Genomic DNA, 21656 nt, shown 5'->3' with positions numbered 1-21656 from the left:
CCTCCATCCAAACAGGTTGTAAATATATTTTAAACAAAATATGAACATATTAAAATATCTATAAATAATATTTTAACATAAAAGAAATCTTGATTCAAGTCGCTTTTGAATGGAGAAAAATCTTACACTGTATTTCAAATCATAATCCAAATTCAAATCCCAATCCAATTCCAATCTGATTTTTAAAACCGAATCTGTGCCGACATGTAAACTGGAATTTGAACTGCATTTTAATATGTTAAGAATTTAAATCAAAATCTAGTATAATATTCATTTAAAACTAAACATGAACTCTATGAGATGTTTCATTAAATCCGAATCTAAATCTATTCGAGTGTCCTTCCTTTGCTACTCAATTACTTTGAAACAGTTCAGTCATATATCCCATGAGAATGAGATTTCGGGCTAACTTAAGGCGAATCCTACCATTCGAAGGACGAAGCCTCTCTCTTTTCCTCATCCTTTAAGGTATAGTGGTGTTTCTGTTGTTTCGGGATCATGTTCCTGTTATGTTTTAAAGTGCTGCTTTTGTTGTCTCGGGATCATGTTCCTGTTATGTTTTAATTTGTATATCCCTACCTAGTTCTTTACAACACAAAAAAATTCCAAACAAAAACTAACGGGCGGATCCATGAAAGTGAGATTTATTGACGTCACTGTGTTCAGTACTCAAGTTTCCACAACCACATGCAGAAGACTTAAGAGCCCAGGATAATCAAAAGCTCAGTTATGATGGAGACGCACAAAGGATTCAGAGTCAAGATAGGCAAATGAAACGCGATGCTGTTCCGGTTTTCTGACAGCCAATTAGCAGCCTAAGAAACTTGACCAGAGAGGGAGAGGCTCACCTATAAAGACAAGAAACTTGACCAGAGAGGGAGAGGCTCATCTATAAAGATCGGTTCACTCGAACAAGGCAGGAAAGAGCAGGCGAAGAATGGCTTCACTAATCGGTGATCTCATTTTCTGGCTCTCCATTGTGTTGTCGTCCACGTATCTCCTCAATCTCATTACCCGTAAAACCCGCAACCTCCCGCCGGGGCCGGTGGGTTTGCCGGTCGTCGGTTCTCTGTTGCAACTTAGCGGCATGCCACACGAGGCGTTCGCTAGGCTTTCCAAGCAGTACGGCCCACTAATGACCGTGTGGCTGGGGTCCAGAGCCACCGTGGTGGTCTCCTCCGCCGAGATGGCCGAGGAGGTGCTGCACCGGCAGAACCAGGTGTTCTCCGGCCGAATCGTCGCGGACGTGGCCACCGCCTTGGAGTACGACCTGCACTCGTTTGGGTTCAGTCAGGTCGGGCCAAGATGGCAAGCATTGAGAAGGATAAGCAACAGTGAGCTGTTCACGCCGAGACGACTGGATGCACTGAAAGAACTCCGGGAGGAGAAGGTCCGAGTCCTCCTCCAGCACGTCGGCGAGGCGTGCGCCGATGGGCGCGCAATTGATATCTCCGAGTACGCCTTCGGCACCACCCTGAACTTGGTGTCATCCACCCTCTTCTCACAAGACCTGGTAGATCTCGACTCGGAGTCGGCCGGAGAGTTCAAGAGCTTCATGTGCGAGATGTTAGAAATAAACTCGCGGCCGAACCTCTGTGACTATTTTCCGGTACTCAGGTGGATCGATCCTCAGGGCCTCCGGCGACGCAACAGACGCATTCTTACTCGAGTGTACGCGCTCTTCGACGAATTGATCGATAAACACGTGAGGGCGTATGAAGATGCGGCTGCAAAAGGGGAACCCAAGAAGAACGAGGATTTCGTGGACGTGCTCCTCCAGCTCACTAGGGATCCAAACACAGGATTCACAAAAGAGAACATCAGACCCATGTTACTAGTAAGCTCATATCAGACCGATGTTACACACATATATATATATATATATTACTAGTAAGCTCATTTACGGTTCTGTTACATATATATATATATATATATATTACTAGTAAGCTCATTTACGGTTCTGTTACACACATATATATATATATATATATATATATATATATATATATATATATATATATATATATATATATGCAGCTAAAAAGGGTACTATGTACAAAAGTTTAAATTTATAAAAAAAATTACTCAAAAATACTAATATAAAAATAAGAACTTTTTTTGAACTATGCAGGTTGTTGCCCATATATAGCCCACACTTGCCTTTGCCCTCATCAATTTTAAACAGATCAAATGATACAGATTAAACAAAAATATAAAAGGCAATTTTCTTTTAGAGAACTTCATTAACATCCCTCTCCTCCCTCTTTCTCACCATCCTTTGAAGGCTATTTTAAACTCCTGAAGAAAGTAAGTTGTCTTTTATATTTACAACTAAATGTTCACCAATCTTGATCAATCAGCGGCTTAGATGATTTTCATAAGTATATGTGTATGTGTGTGTACTCTAAGCTTTATGTTGTCATTTTAAAACTATCTATTTAACCATGCTCGCATATTATACAATAAACTGCAGGACCTCTTCATAGCCGGCAGCGAGACTAGCGCCACCACCCTAGAATGGGCGATGACTGAGCTGCTCCGCCATCCAGACAAGATGGCTGCAGCCCGGTCTGAGATAAAACAGACCGTAGGCAAAGGCAACTTTGTGAAAGAGTCGGACATCTTGCACCTCCCTTACTTGGAGGCAGTCATGAAGGAGACGCTAAGGATGCACTCACCTGCTCCTCTTCTAGTGCCCCGAAGGGCAGACTCGGCTACAAAGTTAGCTGGGTACACCATCCCTCAACACACCCAGGTGCTTGTAAATGCATGGCTGATCAGCAACGATCCTACACTGTGGGATGAGCCGACATCTTTCTTGCCAGAGAGATTCCTCAAATCGGATGTAAATTTCAAAGGAAAGCATTTCCAGTTCATCCCGTTCGGTGCCGGAAAGCGGATCTGCCCCGGCGTTCCGCTGGCTTCCCGCATGGTTCTTCTGGTGTTGGCTTCTCTGATCAACTCATTTTCATGGGTGCTTCCTAACAAAATGGCTCCTCAGGATCTTGATATGAAGGTCAAGTTCAGGCTCGTACAACAGAGGGCAAATCCTCTCAAAGCGATCCCTGTTCCGTTAACAGACATGTAGATGGCTCTAAGCATCCAAAGTCCAATACGATAGGCTATGGTATAAGTTAACAAGATGTGCTTCAACATCGAATATACATATTTCCTAGAAGTTAAACCTTTTTATGTTTCTTGTGTATTCAACTTTGCTATTTTCTTGCTCGTGCTCAAAATTTATGAGTAGTTTTGATAACAATGCATGTTTCGGGTGAGTGGGAGGAAATCTCACCACTAGTGAAGGTCGAACCATCTCTCTTTCCCTCAAGGTTAACTTCAACTTGCATATACAAGTGTTCCTTTTTTCACAACACACAGAATTGACGCTATCAGAATTCAACATGATCTAACCGCCTACCAGTCCAGTGCACCTGTCCATTATAGTAATGTAGGTTTCTTTTGCATCATTTTAAAGGTGTTTAATATTCCTAAAAGATATTCTAATTAAGGTGAACACTTTTTGAGGTTCAAATACAAGAACTCAAATTTCACACACACACACACACACACACACACATATATATATATATATATGTATATATATATATATCATCGTACCTGAGAAAACAAAAATCAAATAGACACGTATTGATGATATTGATTAAGTTTTAGGGGCTTATAATTGTTGGTTCCCTACTATCAAGTGTCCTGCTTTCTTACTAGCCTAGTCTCTAGCATAATTTCGAGCATGAAGTGAAGCCAACTAAGGGGTGGGTTGGGATTTCCCATACTAGACATCTGGATTAATTTTGGATGGGTAAAAAATGATTTTCTATTTGCCTATATTTATCTTTTCCATAAATTGCACTTCATCTTTTTCATTATTCTTTAAAACAAAATTCCAACATTAGTACTTTTCCATAACTACCAACTTCAAACTCAATGGGTAAAGTTGGATATTGAACAAAGTATGCAATAGTGAGATGCTTAGTCATACTATCAGTTACTCTTTTTTTAAGGTTGAGTGATTATTTTTCCATGCCGTGAAAAGAGTCCATACCTCTCTCTCTCTCTCCTTCCCGCCCCCACCCAAAACCAAAAGAAAAAATGCCCGTCACCGCAGTGTTCATGGAGCATACTTCAGGACCTTTTTATAGTCCAAAAAAGTAGCACACTAGATCATGAGAACGACCATGGTTGTTGTAATTGAGGATACAAACATACTGAACCTCCAACCTTTTTTTGGACAAATAAGGTGCACCAATATTGACACTTAAGATGCGGGAAATGGTAGAGAGAGTTATTAGAGAGTGCACAATAGCAGTTGAGTATTGGAATTAGAGAGGGCACAATGTTCTTCCTTGGTGTTGAACATTGTGTCGCAACTTAGCTGGAAGCACTCTAAGAAAAGTTGATCCCAGGAAAATGGCTTATTCCAGCATGCCTTTTTTGAATGAGAAGGCGCGGAGAGGCAGTAAAAATATGTCGAAGACAAACGAATTAAGGTCCCAAATCTTTGATAGAAAAGTCTCTTACTAATAATAGTTCAAACCATGGTAGAAGAATTCCACGAGTATTGATGTGATCAACATAAATAAAGAGACAAAGTGATGACCATCTTTAAAACTAAGAAAGAACAAGTATTGATATGAGATCCTCAAAAACCAAGAATCCTAAGGTAAAGTACTTAATCAATGAAACCGAATATTTGATTATTTGGTTTTTGCATGGATCATCTAAATTAATATGGATCTAATATGTCAGAATTATGGTTTTATGTGCTAGAGTTCCCTTCAATTTATGTTTGTCTTTGAATTTGATTATTTGGTTACGGCATGGATTGTCTAAGGTCATATATAACTCAAAGATGATGAGAATACTAAAGGTTACTGATTCAGGTCAAACAAATCGTTCAACTTTTTGATGAAAAATAACAATTGTATACCATTAGTGTTGACCCTAATTATTTATGTAATGAATATGATCCATTGGAATTATATGCCATTAGTAGAAAAGAGGTTGAATTATTGTCAAATTCTCTCTCTCTCTCTCTCTCTCTCTCTCTCTCTCTACACGTCTCCCTCCCGCATTTTCTTGCTTTCTCTAAATTTTTAAAAGGCAGGCACCATCGAGTGTGTGCATAGCTAACACAAATCTAATATTGTTGGTTCGGGTTTGAGCATTGAATGTCTCATTAACCCTCTCGTCCTTGTTATGATTTCATGTATGTACCTACACAAGATTTTGTATCATACCCACGTTATGCCTGGCTCTAGATCTTGCTTTATCCGTAGCATGAAATTAATCCATATAGAATTATCATTGGATATTTGATCATCTTTTGAATCCAAATTTGTATCTGGATTCTCATATTTGGATAGTTTGGTTCTAGATCTAGATCTTGTATGTATTCAATCCAAATCTCATCAGTTTCCTAGATCCAAATTATAGCACTAGATCCATTTTTTGGATTCAATTGATGATCCAGATTATCCAAATGGTTTTGGTCCAAACTCGTGATTTGGATCCAAATCCATGATGTGGATATATTTGGTTTGGGAACAACTAAAGTGATAGAGTTTGAAAGAGGACCCCAAACGCCAACGATGAAGTCACGATCCCTTGACAGAAATCAGAACTTGTAAAAATAAGAACAAGAACCGATATAATACAGACTTACAAGGGTGCTTGATGCCCACCCAAAAATTCCATGGATCCTTTACCGTAGAAAATGTAGAACTTTTTGCCACTCATTCCTATGTCAAGTAACATTAATACTTAAGTCACATGTGTATGGGTATAGGTTTGGCTACCGGTACAATGAAACAGGTACGTGTACCACAATTTTAAAAAAATCTGGGTACACAGGTATCGCAGACTCTATATGTAAATATATAAATTATATATATAATAACCATAAAAATTCTGAAAATTGAGAGGAAAATATAGAATCTAGGTGGAAGAGAAATAAAAAAAGAAAAATGACATGAGTACTTGGGCAGATCACACGTATCCGTGACTTAGGTTAACATATCCAAATTAACCATATAACTTATTATATAGCTTTAATCAATCAAAGACCTCCATAGTAAGAAAAGTTAATTGCGCTGCATCCACAACCATCCAGGTCCGAACTGGTCCCTAAGTGCTTGTTTTGGCAAACCACCGGCGGTCCACAGGTAGCAGCATGGAAAAGAAGGAAACAGAACTCTATCAAATTATCAATGCTTACCATGTACATTTGTCACATTGCAGAAACAGGTTCAGCGCATATTCCTACAATTAGAAAATGAATAACATAAAAATGATATTAGATCATTGGAGAATTAAACTTTTAGTTTCTTCCATGACAATCAATGGTCAATCAACTCTATATCATCACTATAAACAAGTCATCACAAATTTGAAATTCCAACCATGAAGGAATCTTGTCATGTGTGGTGATCGTTATAACTGCAAAATCCTGTTATATATTAACAGTGGAAAGGTCTACATTTGGAAAATAAGCTGTTACTGATAAAAGCTAATAATGGGCATTCAGACATGCTACTTCATGTTTAACAACCACAAATAGCTGCTTTAATAACAGTTCACAACAGAATATGCTACAACATAAAGAAGCTAGAAAATTTCGACAAGATTAGATCACCTAGAAGTGCAAGAACCAGATTTACATATAATGTCAACTGTAATGAGCTTAAGACACAACATTTCCCTTTCTTGGTCTTCAATACTCGGTGAAGAAGTCTAATTTGAACACATATACTGAAGAGGATAAGACAAAACCAGGAAATGGTGATCTGTGTTGTGACCTTTTCCAACATCAAAAGGAAATGCTCAAACTCCCAGCAGATGAACAACACGAGTTCTGTGTTCTATCAACAAATGATGCTAAGCCTCAAGTACTGACACTCATTGGACAACCACTCAAAGCCAGTTAAAGAAGGAAAATAACATATGCTACGACTCATCCTCAATCCACAAGAGAATGATCTAACTTTTGGACTGCAAGATCGTAACACATACATTGATAGTTAGATTTTCATGAGTGGATCTGAGTCTGTCAAACATGTTTGGCCAAAAAGAAAGGATTTACCTTACGCAGAAGGTAGTTTCTTTGATCGGTCCAAATTTGTTCAAAAGATATGGTGCCACTGTGATTGAAACTCCACCGCAGGAAGTTCAGAAGATGGCTGTAGAGAGGGCCCTGCGTTTATGCAGTGTGATCGTTTTCAAGCAACTATCATGTTGAACTTGCTGCGCAATCGTTCCGTTGATGTTTGAGAATTCAAGCATGTCAAGTGAGAAAAACCTATCATGTAAGCCTTAATGAGGAAAAATAACTAAATTACGAGGCTACGAGCAGCACGTTATGCATGACGCAGAAACAAATGTAGAGTTCACATGAAGCAACAACGAACCAGAGCACTTGATAAACAACATGTGAAGAAGACAAAGACACACAAGAAAAAACGGAAGGCATGCTTTGGCGACGATAAAAGAATCATCAAAGGAATGGCCAGAATCCCCTTTGGCACACGCTGCCAAAGGGGGTTCAGAAGCCCCTTTTGGGCAACTAGGGCTCCGGTGGCTTCTTTGCACAGAGATGATGAGGTTTAGACGTAGCCTTTGCACAGGGGACGCAGAGGCGTTGACGATGCTCAACTTATGGGCTTCAAGAGCCTCTGAGCTTGAGACCTATGTTGCGCATGCACTTCTCCAAGCAATGAAAGGAACGCACAGAATGACAGAAGCAAAAGCATGGAATCGAATCATCACTCCAAGAAGCTCAATGAGGAAAAGCAATCAAACCTGCCCCTCGGTTGGTGTTCTCAAATTCATTTTTTTTGAAGAAGTAGAGTTTTCGTTTTTTTGAGCACCTAGAAAGTGACAGGGGAGCCGAGGAGCTAGAGAAAAAGAGAGAGATTAAGAAACTGACATAAGTGGTTTGCATCGGCCTGCCGATGGTCAAACAACACCAGAGAGAGAGAGAGAGAGAGTTACTGGAGAAGATGAATGCAGACGAAGCGAAGCGTCGAGCAGCAACAACACCCACGAAGACGATGCTTGTGGCCGACAAAAATCCTCGGAGAAAAGTCGAACCCTCTAGGACCGACTTTTCCAGGGATTGTTTCCCAAACGCGACTGAATGACAGGAAAGTTTTATCCGCGTTTCAAACTTGTGGAGAAAAATTCAGAAAAATCTGGAAGGAAGACCTCAATGGACTTTTTTCGTGGCAGTCAAACGCCTCTTAGGAAGAGGACCCCCAAGGTTCCCTCCTTTGATAGCTCCGGGGACCGGATCTAACATCCCATGCTGATTTTAAATTTTCGGATCTTATATCGAAGGATTTCAGAAAATGTGGTTTCTAAAAATCACTTTTGATGATGATGCGGAGTTTGCGTCCTCTCTCGATCTCTCTCTCGGCCCTGACTTCTCTGAAGGACATTTCTTTTGTGGGTGAGTTCTCTCTCCCTCCCTCTAGACCGCCAAGTAGAGCTTTTCTTTTCCTCTCTCTGTCAGAGATTTTTCCAGCCATGAAAGAGATCCGTCCTGGTATTTTCACCCCTTCCTTTCTTTCCATTTCCCTCCATCCAAGCAAAACATTACCAGTTCTGAAGCCGATGTCTATCTCCCTCGGTGGTCGCTTCCTTTTTTGTGTCAAGTGCGACTTCAAGCAGGTGGATCCTAGCAGGCCTCACAGGTAGGGTTGTGAGAAGAGTGTGACGATTTTAGACGAGAGGGATAGAGACGGCGCTGATGATGGGGAGGCGAATCTGGAACCTCTCTCAGGGGGTGACGGAGAGGGCATCGACAGAAGAATTGGACTATGGTGGTGGAGGTAGTGGGAAAGGAAGGGAGACCGGCGGGGGAGATGGAGGAAGAGGCGAAGGAAGCGGATCGTCCAGTGGTGGAGGAGCCGATCGAAGTAGGATGGGAGAGTATTATAAGGAAATGCCAAAGGCGAACCCTGGGAATCCTCTGTTTGCTGATGAGTAAGGGAAATACTTGCACGAGGGTCGTTGAATTCGTTCTCGTTTCTGTCCATTTGCAATCTCGTATTTTGGGCGATAACTGCTTCTGTTTACGGTTATCTGCGTTTCAACATTCTTCCCCTATAAGGAAACCAGAAACCCTCTTCGTTGGTCTCCCTTGTATAACTTGAAGAATATGATATGTGATATGCAGTTGCCATCAGAATTGGTAAGTTAAATGCTTTATATCATATGGGCATTTTGTTCCTTTCTTTCATTTTGCATGTTTTCTGTTTTCATTTCCAATCAAGGTTGCTGGGAGATAGCTCCCGCCTTTTCATTCCAAAGGCATTTATTTACATCATAAAATCGGGATGCTGAGCATCAAAAACCTGGAACAGAATTCCCCAAAACAACAACTATATGGATGAACAGCATCACGAACAGGATATGCGACACAACACAGTATATCCTAATCTGTTAAGAAGCGTCATCTCTTCTATCCCCAACTTCAGCTCTCTCCAACAGTGGCACATCGCTGCCATCCACCATCGAGACAGCAGCCACAAAACTACCGTCTTCATCGGCCACCCTCAGAATCTGCGCAATATTTTCATTCCTATCCATCGCATCAATAACACGGTACACAAGTCCTGAGCTTAGCAGACAAAAAGCAAGTTACGATCTTCCTCAGACTTAACCTCGACGCATGCACTCCGTGTTAGGATTTTTCATTCCCATGCATACACAAAACCAAATGTATATGCCCTAAACAAAATAGGATCATGCTCATGCTAAACCATTGAATTAAACAAAACCTTAAACTTAAAGCGGAAGCGTACCTGAATCCATCTGAAGAACTGGACGGTAGATCGCGGTAGGATCTTCCAGGGTCTTTGCGGCGTGCTTGAGGTCTCTCTCAGATGAAGAAGAGGAAAACCCTAGAAACCAATGTTTCAGGCAACCATTGCACGACTCCAGGGACCACTACCATTTTATAATGAGGACAATTACGAATTCCGCCCATCAAAGAGTCCGTAATTGCGTACTGGTATCTATACATTTCAAAATTACCTCATTCATCTAAAATGACGTAATATCCCAAAATGCAATTACTTAAGCGGATATTTACGTTAAGACAGCCATAATGTGTGAAATTCCTCATAGACATATGTCGGCCCACCAAATGATCTTACAATCTCCCACTTGGGCCAAATATGTCTTTATACATTCAGACATTATACAAAACCTTAGGAGCTCATAATTGTTATCTTATTAAACGTCATTTTCGCCAATCTCGTCCATGACCATATCAACACAGAACCAAAACGGCTTTCGCTGTAATAAAATTAGCTAAACCTTCAATGATCACAAATGTTAATACAATCAATGACATAGATCTGATATGAATGTATAGCATGAAAATTACATGTAATGTGATTACAACATGTCTATTCTCAACTGGTCCAACTTTAAAACCTTATGGAGATCAAAACCTAAACACAGAATGGAACCAAAGAACTTTAAACTTTATTCTCTAGAAAACTGAATATGTGTCCATACATTAGAGCAAACAAAATACAAACTCCCACTAAACCAGCACATCATCCAAGGATAACACCCCCATATGAACAGCATGTTCGTGAAAGACCTTATGTGTTAAAACCTTGGTAAGCGGATCTGCAATCATAGAGTTTGTCCCAATATGCTCTAAAGACACCTCACCATTCTGTATCCCCTCTTTAAAAGCCCAAAAACTTAATGTCGATGTGCTTCGACTTTGACAAACTGTGGCTGTTATAAGAGTACATGACTGCTGAATTATTGTCACACAACAACCTTAGTGGTCTTTCTATACCATACATAATGCACAGCCTCGTGACAAAATTCTGCAATCACAAAACCTGATTGAATGCCATTATCTTGGCACCCAGCAAAGTCAGAATCTGAATACCCAATGATCTCCCACTGGTCTGACTTCATGTATGTGAGCATAAAACCTTTTCTTTTTTGTAAGTACCTCAATACCCTTTTGGCTGCTTCCCAATGATCCATACCAGGATCACTTAAGTATCTGCTTAACATTTCAATGATAAATGCAATATCCAAACGAGTAAAAACCTGAACATACATAAGGCTTCCCACAACAGACAAATAGGGAATCCTTTTCATTTTTTTAGATTTAATTTTACTTTTAGGGCACTGTTTGAGACTAAACTTGTCTCCTTTAACAACTGGAGTCTTTCATGGTTTACAATCATTCATGTCATATCGCTGAAGCACCTTATCAATGTAGGCCTTTTATGATAATCCAAGAATACCCCGAGAACGATCTCGAAATATTTGGATCCCCAATACAAAAGATGCACAACCAAGATCCTTCATGTGAAACTTTGTTGACAAAAAATCTTAGTTTCATGCAATATGCTCACATCATTACTTGCCAAGAATATATCATCGACATATAAAACCAGAAAGATAAATTTGCCCCACTAAAGTTTTGGTATACTCATTCATCAACCATATTAGTTTCGAAACCAAATGAAACTATAACTTGATGAAGTTTGTAATGACTGGAAAACTTGCTTTAGTCCATATATGGATTTCCTTAGTGACACCTCTACTTAATTTTCTTGAGGTTGTTGAGTTTGTTATTCAGTACAGAGATCGACATCATTGCCTTCTTCTGAATAGAGTGGACTCAGGTCCCTCTTCAAAGGTAATGCTTCTAACTTGATCACCTCCTCAAACTCAATATCCTCAAAGAAATGGGCATTTTCCTTTTCAAAGAAAGACTTACTGGATGGATTATAAAACTTATAACCCATAATGTTTGCTCATTTTCCCTTTATGCATTCAATGCAAACATTAAAGTCTGCAAAATCAAGGGACTTAAGAATCCTTTTGACATAAGCCTTTATATTCTCTTTTCAAAGATATGTCCTAAGCGCCAATGCCATAACATAGCTGAATTCTCTTTGGCTAATTTTCTTTTAGTACCACTAAATGTAACATGCAAGGTTTCATTATATGAAGCAACTGTATCAAACAAATAAAGGTTATCGCTACTAGACAAAGAACTGGTGGCAATGAAATTTGAGTACAGAAACAACTTAAATTTATTTCTTCCAAATGAACAATAATAACCAAATTTGTTCAGTAAGGAAATAACAACCAAATTCCGTCTAAAAGGCGGTATTACATAAGTTTCTATCAAATTCAAATAACAACCAGTCTTTAACAATAACTCAAAAAATCTGCTATGACTTCAATCTTCGCTTTCATGTCATCGCCCTCATAGATGAATCTTTCAGCATCAATTGGCGTCCGACAATTTAGACAGCCCTGCACAGAAACACTTAAGTGAGTAGTAGCAACCGAATCTACCCATAAGTGCCTTGGTACTGAAATTAAATTAACCTCAGGACAAACCAAAGTAAGAATCGTTCCTTTTTTTTAATGACATGCGTGATATTTAGTACAATCCTTCTTCATATGACCTTCATCATTGCAAAAGAAGCAGCTTGATTTGCCTTCCTTATGCTTCTTTTGTTTCTTCATGGATGCATGATCAACTGCAACTTCCTTAATAGCCTTCCTTTTCTTATTTTTAGGCGTAGTAGCCAAGTGAGCACTTTCTATCCTATCATGCTTCAATCTCTCCTCTTCTTCCACACAGTGCGAAATGAGCTCATTAAGAGTCTATTTCTCCTTCTGACAGTTATAACTAACTTCAAATTATCCAAACTGTGGTGGAACAGAAAGAAGAACCTTATGCACTATAAAGTCTTCAGGTAACCTCAGACCTAGTGACTGTAATTTTGAAACAAGATGAGACATTTCCATAATGTGCTCCCATATGTTCCCCTTGCCTTTATACCTCAGCGTCACAAGTTTACTCAAAAGAGTGCTTGTTTCAGCCTTTTCATTTTTAGCAAAACATTTTTAAATCTCTTCAAGGAACGCCTTGGCACTAGCCTTTTCAGTAATAGAGTCCCGAAAATTTTCTGGGATTGATCTCTTCATGATCATTAGACACATGCGGTTTGAGCGTTCCCACCGTTCAAAGTACCGCTTATCCTCATGAAAACTTTGATCTGTTGGATGAGGTGGGCACAACTCCCTAAATGCAAGGTCTAGATCCATACAACCCAGAACAATCATAACAGTTTCTTTCCAGTCCTTAAAATTCAAACCATTTAACTCAGGAACAGTACTCAAATTTGCAGATATCATGGAAGCAGAACTCACTGTACAAAAAACAAAAATACCAAACATGCTCACAATCAAAACATGTACAAAAATGAAATAACAAATATAAATGAATTTAAATACAATGGCTTAAATTCCATCACAAGGTACCGGTGCAACGTTAATATCCAATCTTTGGATTGAAATACTAACTGCAAGTGGTATTCTTGGTCAACAATGAATATAGATAATTAACACTATCAAACAACAAGCCTATCTTTGGATTGACTCGCTATTCACATGGAAACCTGAAAAATTATCACATATTCATTGCCCTGTATACTTAAACCTGACCAAGCAATAATCCTCCTTTGGGTTGATTATTACCCGCATGGATCAAGTATATTATCATCTAATATTCAAAACAAGCAAATTCGTACAACAAAGGTCACTTTGGCAACATAAAGTACAAACGTACTCATTTCAAACAATAGACATGGCCAAAGTTCAAATTCATATTCCAAACATTCATCTAAGTACACCCACAAATTAATAACATGCAAAACATGATACATGAATTAAAATTACATATAAAACTTTCCCTACATTAAACCCAAAAACAAATGGTTAATGAAACAGGCCCAAAAAAGTCCAAAATATTATGAACCGGTACCATAATAGTGCTTAAGAGGGTCAAGAACCACTGAATCGGCCTTAAAGTGACCCTTATCGTTCTTAAACCGCAACTAGAACACCCACATGCCCCTAAATAGGGCTGAACCAGTCTAAAAATTAGACGAACCGGTCAAAAATAGACTGTATCGGTTTCGAATCCCACTGAACCGGTTTGAAAATGACTTAAATCGGTTCCAAAACTGAATGAACCGGTCTGAAATGCCCTGAATCGGTCTGAAAATCAACTGAACCGGTCTGAAAACAACTGAACCGTTCTGAAAAGTATCTGAATCGGTTCTAAAATTGAATGAACCGGTCCCAAAATGGTCTGAATCGGGTTTTAAAGGTCCGAACCGGTCTCAAAAACAACTGAACCGGTCTAGAAAAGATCTGAATCGGTCCCCAAAAGGTCCGAAACGGTCTGAATCGGACCGAATCGGTTCTGAATCAGATTGAATCGATCTGAAACCGAATGAACCGGTTCGAGGTTTTTTTTTTTTAAAAACTTATGGATCCGGATCGGGTCTGTTAAGACCGACCCGGTCCAACCCAGCTCGACCGCCCGAGCGTCGTCTCCACTCGACCGAAACCGCCGTTCGCCTTCCTGACGTCGAACGGCAGTGAACGGCAGATTCACCTCCGGCAGACCTCCGGGGGCCTTGGGTGGGCGCCGGCGGGTGCTGCCAGAGCTGTTGGCGGTCGCCCGCCGCGATGGCGGGCCGACGCCAGCCGGAAACCAGCAGAAACAACTGGTATTTGACCCGTTTTCAGATTTACCCTTTTTTTTTTTTTTTGATGGTCGGGCGGCTGAAACAGCGACGAAGAAGCCGCCGGCAGGCCACCCAACGTCGTGGATAGCCGCCGGCGGGTCGCGCAAGGGCGGCGGTGTTCGGCCGTCGCCTGCCAAGACGGCCGGAAACCGTCGCCCCTCTTGCACCTCCCTGTTTCCCCTTTCTGCAATGTCCAACGCCTTCCACGGAAGCCCGACGGCCTCCGGTCAAGGTCGGTGGGCGTCGACTATTCTGCCGGCCACCGCCCCTCTTTCCTCTGCTTGATTTTGGGGCTGCAATGGAAGCCCGATGGCTTCAGTAACTCGCCGACGCCCCCAAATTTTGTGTTGCAGGGAAGCAGGCATGAACCTCTCCATCCTTCGATGTAGAACATCGGAGAGAATCGAAGAAAAGGGGAAAACCGAAATGGGAAGGGAAGAACGCACCAAAAATCATCAAAAAATTCAACGATTTAATGAAGAACATGGGCTCTGATACCAATTGTTGGGATTTCTCCTTCCCATGCATACACAAAACCAAATGTATATGCCCTAAACAAAACAGGATCATGCTCATGCTAAATCATTAAATTAAACAAAACCTTAAACTTAAAGAGGAAGCGTACCTGAATCCATCTGAAGAACTGGACGGTAGATCGCGGTAGGATCTTCCAGGGTCTTTGCGGCGCGCTTGAGGTCTCTCTCAGATGGGGAAGAGGAAAACCCTAGAAACCAATGTTTCAGGCAACCATTGCACGACCCTAGGGACCACTACCATTTTATAATGAGGACAATTACGAATTCCGCCCATCAAAGAGTCCGTAATTGCGTACTGGTATCTATACATTTCAAAATTACCCCATACCATCTAAAATGACGTAATATCCCAAAATGCAATCACTTAAGCGGATATTTACGTTAAGACAACCATAATGTCTGAAATTCCTCATAGACATATGTCGGCCCACCAAATGATCTTACATTCCGTACCATGCCCTTCACAGCCGACACTCGCTTAATAAGCAAAGCGTCATGAGCGATACTATTCCTCAGCCACCATAGCCTCCGCACGATAGTGCGAAAGTAGACATCCCGGCATTTTTGAAGCCATCGGTCGTTCAATTTCTGTCTGATCTACTGCCCAATGTCTGATATAGTGTCCAATTTCTTATCGGTTAGAATAACTTTTAGTACAACTATCATGCCAAAGGTGGTAGTTCAAAGTCATTTTAAACATTGTGTTCCATGTTCATGCAAGGCTACGTACTATGTATTCTTTATGTTCGCTGCTTTAAACCAATATAGTATTTGTTCTTTATAGATTAGTGTGTTCCAATGAATCCAGTGCACATTGATTAATCTGAGCGATCTTTACAAGCTAGGAAATAGTTAGTTATGCGCTTGATGTCTTTTAGAAGGATCTAAAGTTGTATACAATCAGTCAAATTGCATGTCTTTTAGAAGAGAGACCATTTATACTGAAAAAGTTTGAAAGAAGGTATACTTTCCTAAAAACTACAAGTGATAGAACCCGACCTGTAAGTAGAGATCTAATAGTTTTAGCACCATTGCCAAGAGTAATTAGATCAAGGACTAGACTAAATGTCCTAAATTATAAACTTTGATTGTCATCTTAACCTTACCGTGCCCTCAGTTTTAGAAAATGACATATTGGAAGATTTTAAGTGGATCATCATAAATTAGAGTACATGAATTGAAAGAAAGTATATTTGGAATATAGGGACACAATTTACGATCAGTATCATCATTGAAATATACTGCCCAATGTCTGATATCGAGCCGATTTTCAAATCGTAAGAACATTAGTTATATGATATACTTAGTTCTTCATATATCGGCTTCTATGAAGTCTGTTTTTTTGCTACAGCTTCTAAAAATCGTTCTCCTTTGGACAATGGGTATGTAGAAAGCCTATTTTTTTTGTTTCTCCTTAGATTTCCTAGTACTAGCAATAGGAGGTTTTTATACTAGCAGGTTTGATCTTTCTTTCCTTCTTTCTATATTTATTTAAAACTAAATTTGATCAGAAGCTAAATCTTAATCTGATTGGATATTCTTGTATATTGAATCAAAATTCAATCGCATGTCATTTCTTAAATCGAAATCAGACCATATTTCGTAATCTGACATTATTTTTTTTTTTCATGTCCAATTTTTTCAGAACGATTCTATTGGATGTCAAGTGAAGCTGGTATAAGCACCTCCCATTTGCCCAGGAAAAGGTGTAATGACATACCAGATGTCTAGAGTGTCCCTGGTTTCTCAAAGGAGAACCATCTCATAAAACAACACATTGTGGTATATTGATATCTTTTACAAAAATGGGAAAAATGCTTCAATTTTTTTTAGGGCACCAAGTAGTCAATGGGCGACATACTACCCAATCCATGTGTCAACTGGGCAACACGACCCATGTACGTCAAAAAAAGGGAGGTATTTGAATAAATTATTTTAAAAAATGTCCTTCTTAATCTTTTTATGTTTATTTTTGTCTTCACAAACCTTTCTTTAGGATATTTTTGTCATCGTTGCTGCACAAAAATCGTGTATAAATATGTATATCTGAATTCGGTTGGATGACATTTCTTAAATCTATATCTTATTCCATTTCTTAATCCGATATTATACTTTTTTTTTTCAATATGTTTTTTCACCGTGACTCAATCATATATATGATCCATATCGAATATATTGTCATCCATACTGACTGCAATCTTAGGAGACGAGAATAATTGAAAAGCTCAGTAATGATGGGGTGTTTGTGAAGAAGATGTTTCAATTTTTTAAACGTCAATGATAATGGTTACATTGACAATGAATCTGGTTATATGCACCAATTAATGCACAAAAAATTAAGCACCTAGGAGGTAATGACCCCAATAGCACTCGTCAGTAAAAAGAAAGTCCAATAATAAAAAAATTAAAAGTTCAAAAAACATTTAAATATGATGGTGCAATAATTTTTTATGCACATGATAGTGTATAAAACCTGCGTTGGAATGAGAGTACAAGTAAAGTAAGTTTCCTTTGAATTAATGGGAAGTTGGTTATAAGTACAAGCCTATGCACCATGCACATGTAGAACAGGTACCACAGGGATTGGGCCAACGGGCACACATGTCATGTATTGCACCCTAGTAAGGGTTCAACAGCACCAAGATTTGAACTAGTATCTGGCTGCCTAAAAGGCACTCACCCAACTAGTTGTGTTACACCCTTGGGACTTGTTATATTCAAAGTTTTTTATTATCATTTTAAAGCATCTAGCAGACCTCGCTCTCTTGTTATACAATACACAGGACCTGCTCATGGCCGGGAGTGAGACTAGCTGCCTAATAGGCACTCACCCAACTAGTTCGCTTCTCCATTACAGAGATGTAGATGGTGGCACTAATGTGGTTTTATATACATATATATCCAAAGTCCAGTTTGATAAGCTATAGTATAAATAAGATGTGACTGGACATCGACATATGTATTTCCTAACCGTTTACATTTGTATGGTTTCTTGCATATTCCCCTAATTAATATACTATTTGCTTTTGTTTTTACTAACGTTTTTGCACTTTGCTCCAGTATTATAGGTAGTTTTGTTTTGTGTATGTTTCGTTTGCATCACTTTTAGAGTGCTTAATATCTTAAAAGATCTTTTAAAGTGGATACATTTTGAAATTCAGACAAAAGTGAATTTTTTTCATTGAAGAGGCAAAATAATTTGGGAAAATCATTAGCAAGTGGTTCAACTATTTCTCTTTAACCTAACATATATATTCTTCATCATTCAGCTAGCTAGAATGGTCAAGAATGCAAGCATGCTAGGGATCTGTGAAGAAATGTATCAATTAAACTCACATCAATTTTGAATATGCATTGAACATTTCCCATTAAAAAAGAAATTTCTTCAGCTAGCAAGCGGTATAATATATAATCTTGCTTGCATTCTAAAATTGTTTTTGTATTTTGGAGTGCTTCAAAAAGATAAGATCTTGTTTTGAGAAGAGAGTAAAAGAGACTCGCCTGTTGGTATGAGGATTGAGCATTGTCGAAGCCATTACTGAAGGTAACTAATCTCAGGGTTATGCTTACTCTTGATGTATTTCGTTTTTACTTAAACATCATTTTCATATTAAATGTGGTGTGGTACTTAAAAATAATTTTAATGATTGATATCTCAATGTCTTTTGAATGAGAAAATTTTGAAATATTGTTTGAGAGATTAAGTCATTTTGAGCGACTTTTAAATCAAGAAATCTTTGCAAACATCATTTGAAAATCTTTGGAAACTAATGTGGGGTATTTTCGAAGATTTTTTTGGAATCAATTTAGTGCTGCCTTAATATCTTAAGCAGGCTCATGAGAACTACTTGTGATTAACCTAGTTAGAGTTCGATATCATCTTGCTTAATTTCCCTTAGAGAACTGCTTGTGATTATTCATGAATTGAATGTAAATATACGAAGACATTGATTCTATATGATTGGAAGAAATCATTAATTCCAACCATAACATTTTTCTAAGAGTATTCATACCATCATATACATTTAAGTCCTTACACTTGCTTATATATTTTTATAATTTTATCATAAATATTTTTGTAAAGAAAGAAAAGGTTTTGAAATTTGAATGAAGTTTTAGACCATCAAACATGATTCTAACAATGGGTCACTACTTGAGTTTTGGCGTTTAAGTCGATGATGAAAATTAAAACTTTAAGTCTTAGAAAAGAGACATTTGGATGAATAAGAGAAAGATGAAAAAAGAGAAAGATGAAATGATTTTAGAGAAAATGTTATACGTATATGTATCCATATACATACATGTATATAAAGAGAGAAAGAAAAGGTTCTAGAGAGGGAAAATGGAACAAACACACACACACACACACACACACACACACACACACACACACACACACACACACATATATATATATATATATATATATCTATATATATATATATATATATATATATATATATACATACATACACACACACATATATATATATATATATATATATACACATATATATATATATACACCAAAGTATATAAAAAATGTTAAATGAAAGAAAGAGAGACAAAAAAAGATATTCATGACCCCATTAAAACATTTTCAACTTCTATTTTTTTTTTTTGGTAAGTTGGAGAGGAGATTAGGCTCATGCAAAAGGTAAGGCTATGTCTCAATGACTTCATTGAAAAGGGTTCTTATTTTGAAACTTTTTTGGAAAAACAAGACTCAAAATATTATCATATAAGCATGAAAAAGAATAATTATTTCATTTATTATAAAGAAATTTATTCCTTCCATCGTTGAGTATGAAAAAAAAACAAGCATACATGAAATGGAAAGTTAATAATGTAAGAATGTTCTCACTGAAATCCCCAATCAGGTAATTAAGAGAAATGCTACACAGATTTATTCATGTACACATTCATAAGGGTTTTCTCAGGTTGAACAAATATCCACCTCAAAAATCAACATAATAGCAAAAAAATCTTAACTCAAGCACTCGTTCTTAACATTCATTCATATATTAATCCGAAAGTCAATTAAGTATGTATAGTCATAATTTCAAACGTAAACAATTCACACATTTAGCGAACAAAGGAATGAACTCATGCCGATCTTAGAAAGAAAAATGAAGTCTTATTTCACCTTGCTCATGCTCTTGGTACAATCAAGAACAGCTCTTGATTTCGGAGAAGATATTTTAGAGCTACTTTGTATGGCTGTGAGGAAATGAAGAAGGGAGAAAGAAAAGAAAAGAAAAAAAAATGATTGTGTTATTGACCACATACCTCTAAGTAGACTGGTTAAAGAATGAAGCTTCTTCTCCAGGTGATTCCGAAGCCTCTCAAGTGAGCCTCAAAGGTGTCGAGGATGAATTAGCACGAGGTATTTTTGTACCTAGGGATGTCAACGGATCGGATTCGGATCGGATATACTCTTTATCATATCCGACTTTTCGGATATACATATTTTCGGATTCGAATTTGGATTCGAATTCGGATGAAAAAAAATCTAAAAAATATCTGAATCTGATTTTTAAAACCATATCCTAATCTGACTTTTAAATCAAAATCTGGTTCCGAATCCGAATCTGCCTTTAAAAATCTAAAATCCTATTAAAATCCGAATCCGACTTTTTATTTCAATATCCGATGTCAATCCGAATCCGACTTTTTATTTCATTATCCGATTTCAATCCGAATCCGACTTTTTATTTCATTATCCGAAATCTAAAGACTTTTAAATTTGACATCCAAAACTAACTTTTAAATTGCTAAAAAATTCATTCCACCACTTCTTGCTTCTCACAGCTCAAGAAATAGCCCACAAGGCAATATCTAAGACATTATCACTACAATAGCTGCACATTCTGCCTGCCTAACAAAATATCATGTATTTTTTTACCAAGTGCCTCCATGGACGTTAATTACCAATGTTCTTTTAAAAACAAAACAGAAAACAAAAAAATGCCCAAAGCATAAAGGGCGACGAGCCAGACTTCCTAATAAGTTTCCATTAAATACCTAGGCATCTACAAAAAATTATACAGTCTGAAGCTTTCAATATATACACTTGAACTGTTATAATATACAAATGAAAGTAATTGGTGAGAAAGGCACAAAAACCTTAATTCTCAAAACAAAACTATGATATGAAACAAAAGTCCACCTTCTCTGATATAAATTTCTAAAAATTCTACTTTGTTGTTTATTGATGCAACAAGAAACTAGACGAGCCATCCTTCACATCTTCAATAATAAAAAAAAAATCATCATATAGTCCAAGCTTACAAAATTTTTCTTTCAATGCCTTCATTTGCCACAAAGGATATGACCTTTCTGTTTGGATATATTAAGGTCCTGAGGATAATGATATCAAATTAACCTGCATTATGCAAATGAAAACTTTAATTAAATAAATATCTTAGACTCACTTGACACATAACTCTAGGTTTTAATTGATTTAATGAAAACAGATAAATACAAAAGAATATATACCTCTAAT

General features: G+C 38.0%; 1 protein-coding gene and 1 long non-coding RNA gene across 2 annotated transcripts; one reads left to right on the top strand and one right to left on the bottom strand.

Annotated features, from left to right (window-relative positions):
* Nucleotides 1–678: 678 nt before the first annotated feature.
* Nucleotides 679–3262, top strand: LOC116267799 (geraniol 8-hydroxylase-like). The gene is made up of 2 exons (XM_031649708.2): nucleotides 679–1837; nucleotides 2474–3262. The coding sequence occupies exons 1-2, from the start codon at nucleotides 938–940 to the stop codon at nucleotides 3086–3088; spliced, it is 1515 nt and encodes a 504-aa protein (XP_031505568.1). The 5' UTR covers nucleotides 679–937; the 3' UTR covers nucleotides 3089–3262.
* Nucleotides 1647–9159, bottom strand: LOC116267800 (uncharacterized). The gene is made up of 4 exons (XR_004175675.2): nucleotides 8008–9159; nucleotides 7100–7315; nucleotides 6236–6279; nucleotides 1647–1784 (listed from the first exon to the last, which is right to left on the bottom strand). It is a non-coding gene; the product is annotated as an uncharacterized LOC116267800 (long non-coding RNA).
* Between the last annotated feature and the right edge of the window lie 12497 nt (nucleotides 9160–21656).

Source organism: Nymphaea colorata, chromosome 14, assembly GCF_008831285.2.
Source record: "Nymphaea colorata isolate Beijing-Zhang1983 chromosome 14, ASM883128v2, whole genome shotgun sequence".
NCBI classification, from domain to species: domain Eukaryota; kingdom Viridiplantae; phylum Streptophyta; class Magnoliopsida; order Nymphaeales; family Nymphaeaceae; genus Nymphaea; species Nymphaea colorata.
The sequence above is the reverse complement of the archived record's forward strand: the minus strand, read 5'-3'. Positions and strand labels throughout refer to the sequence as shown.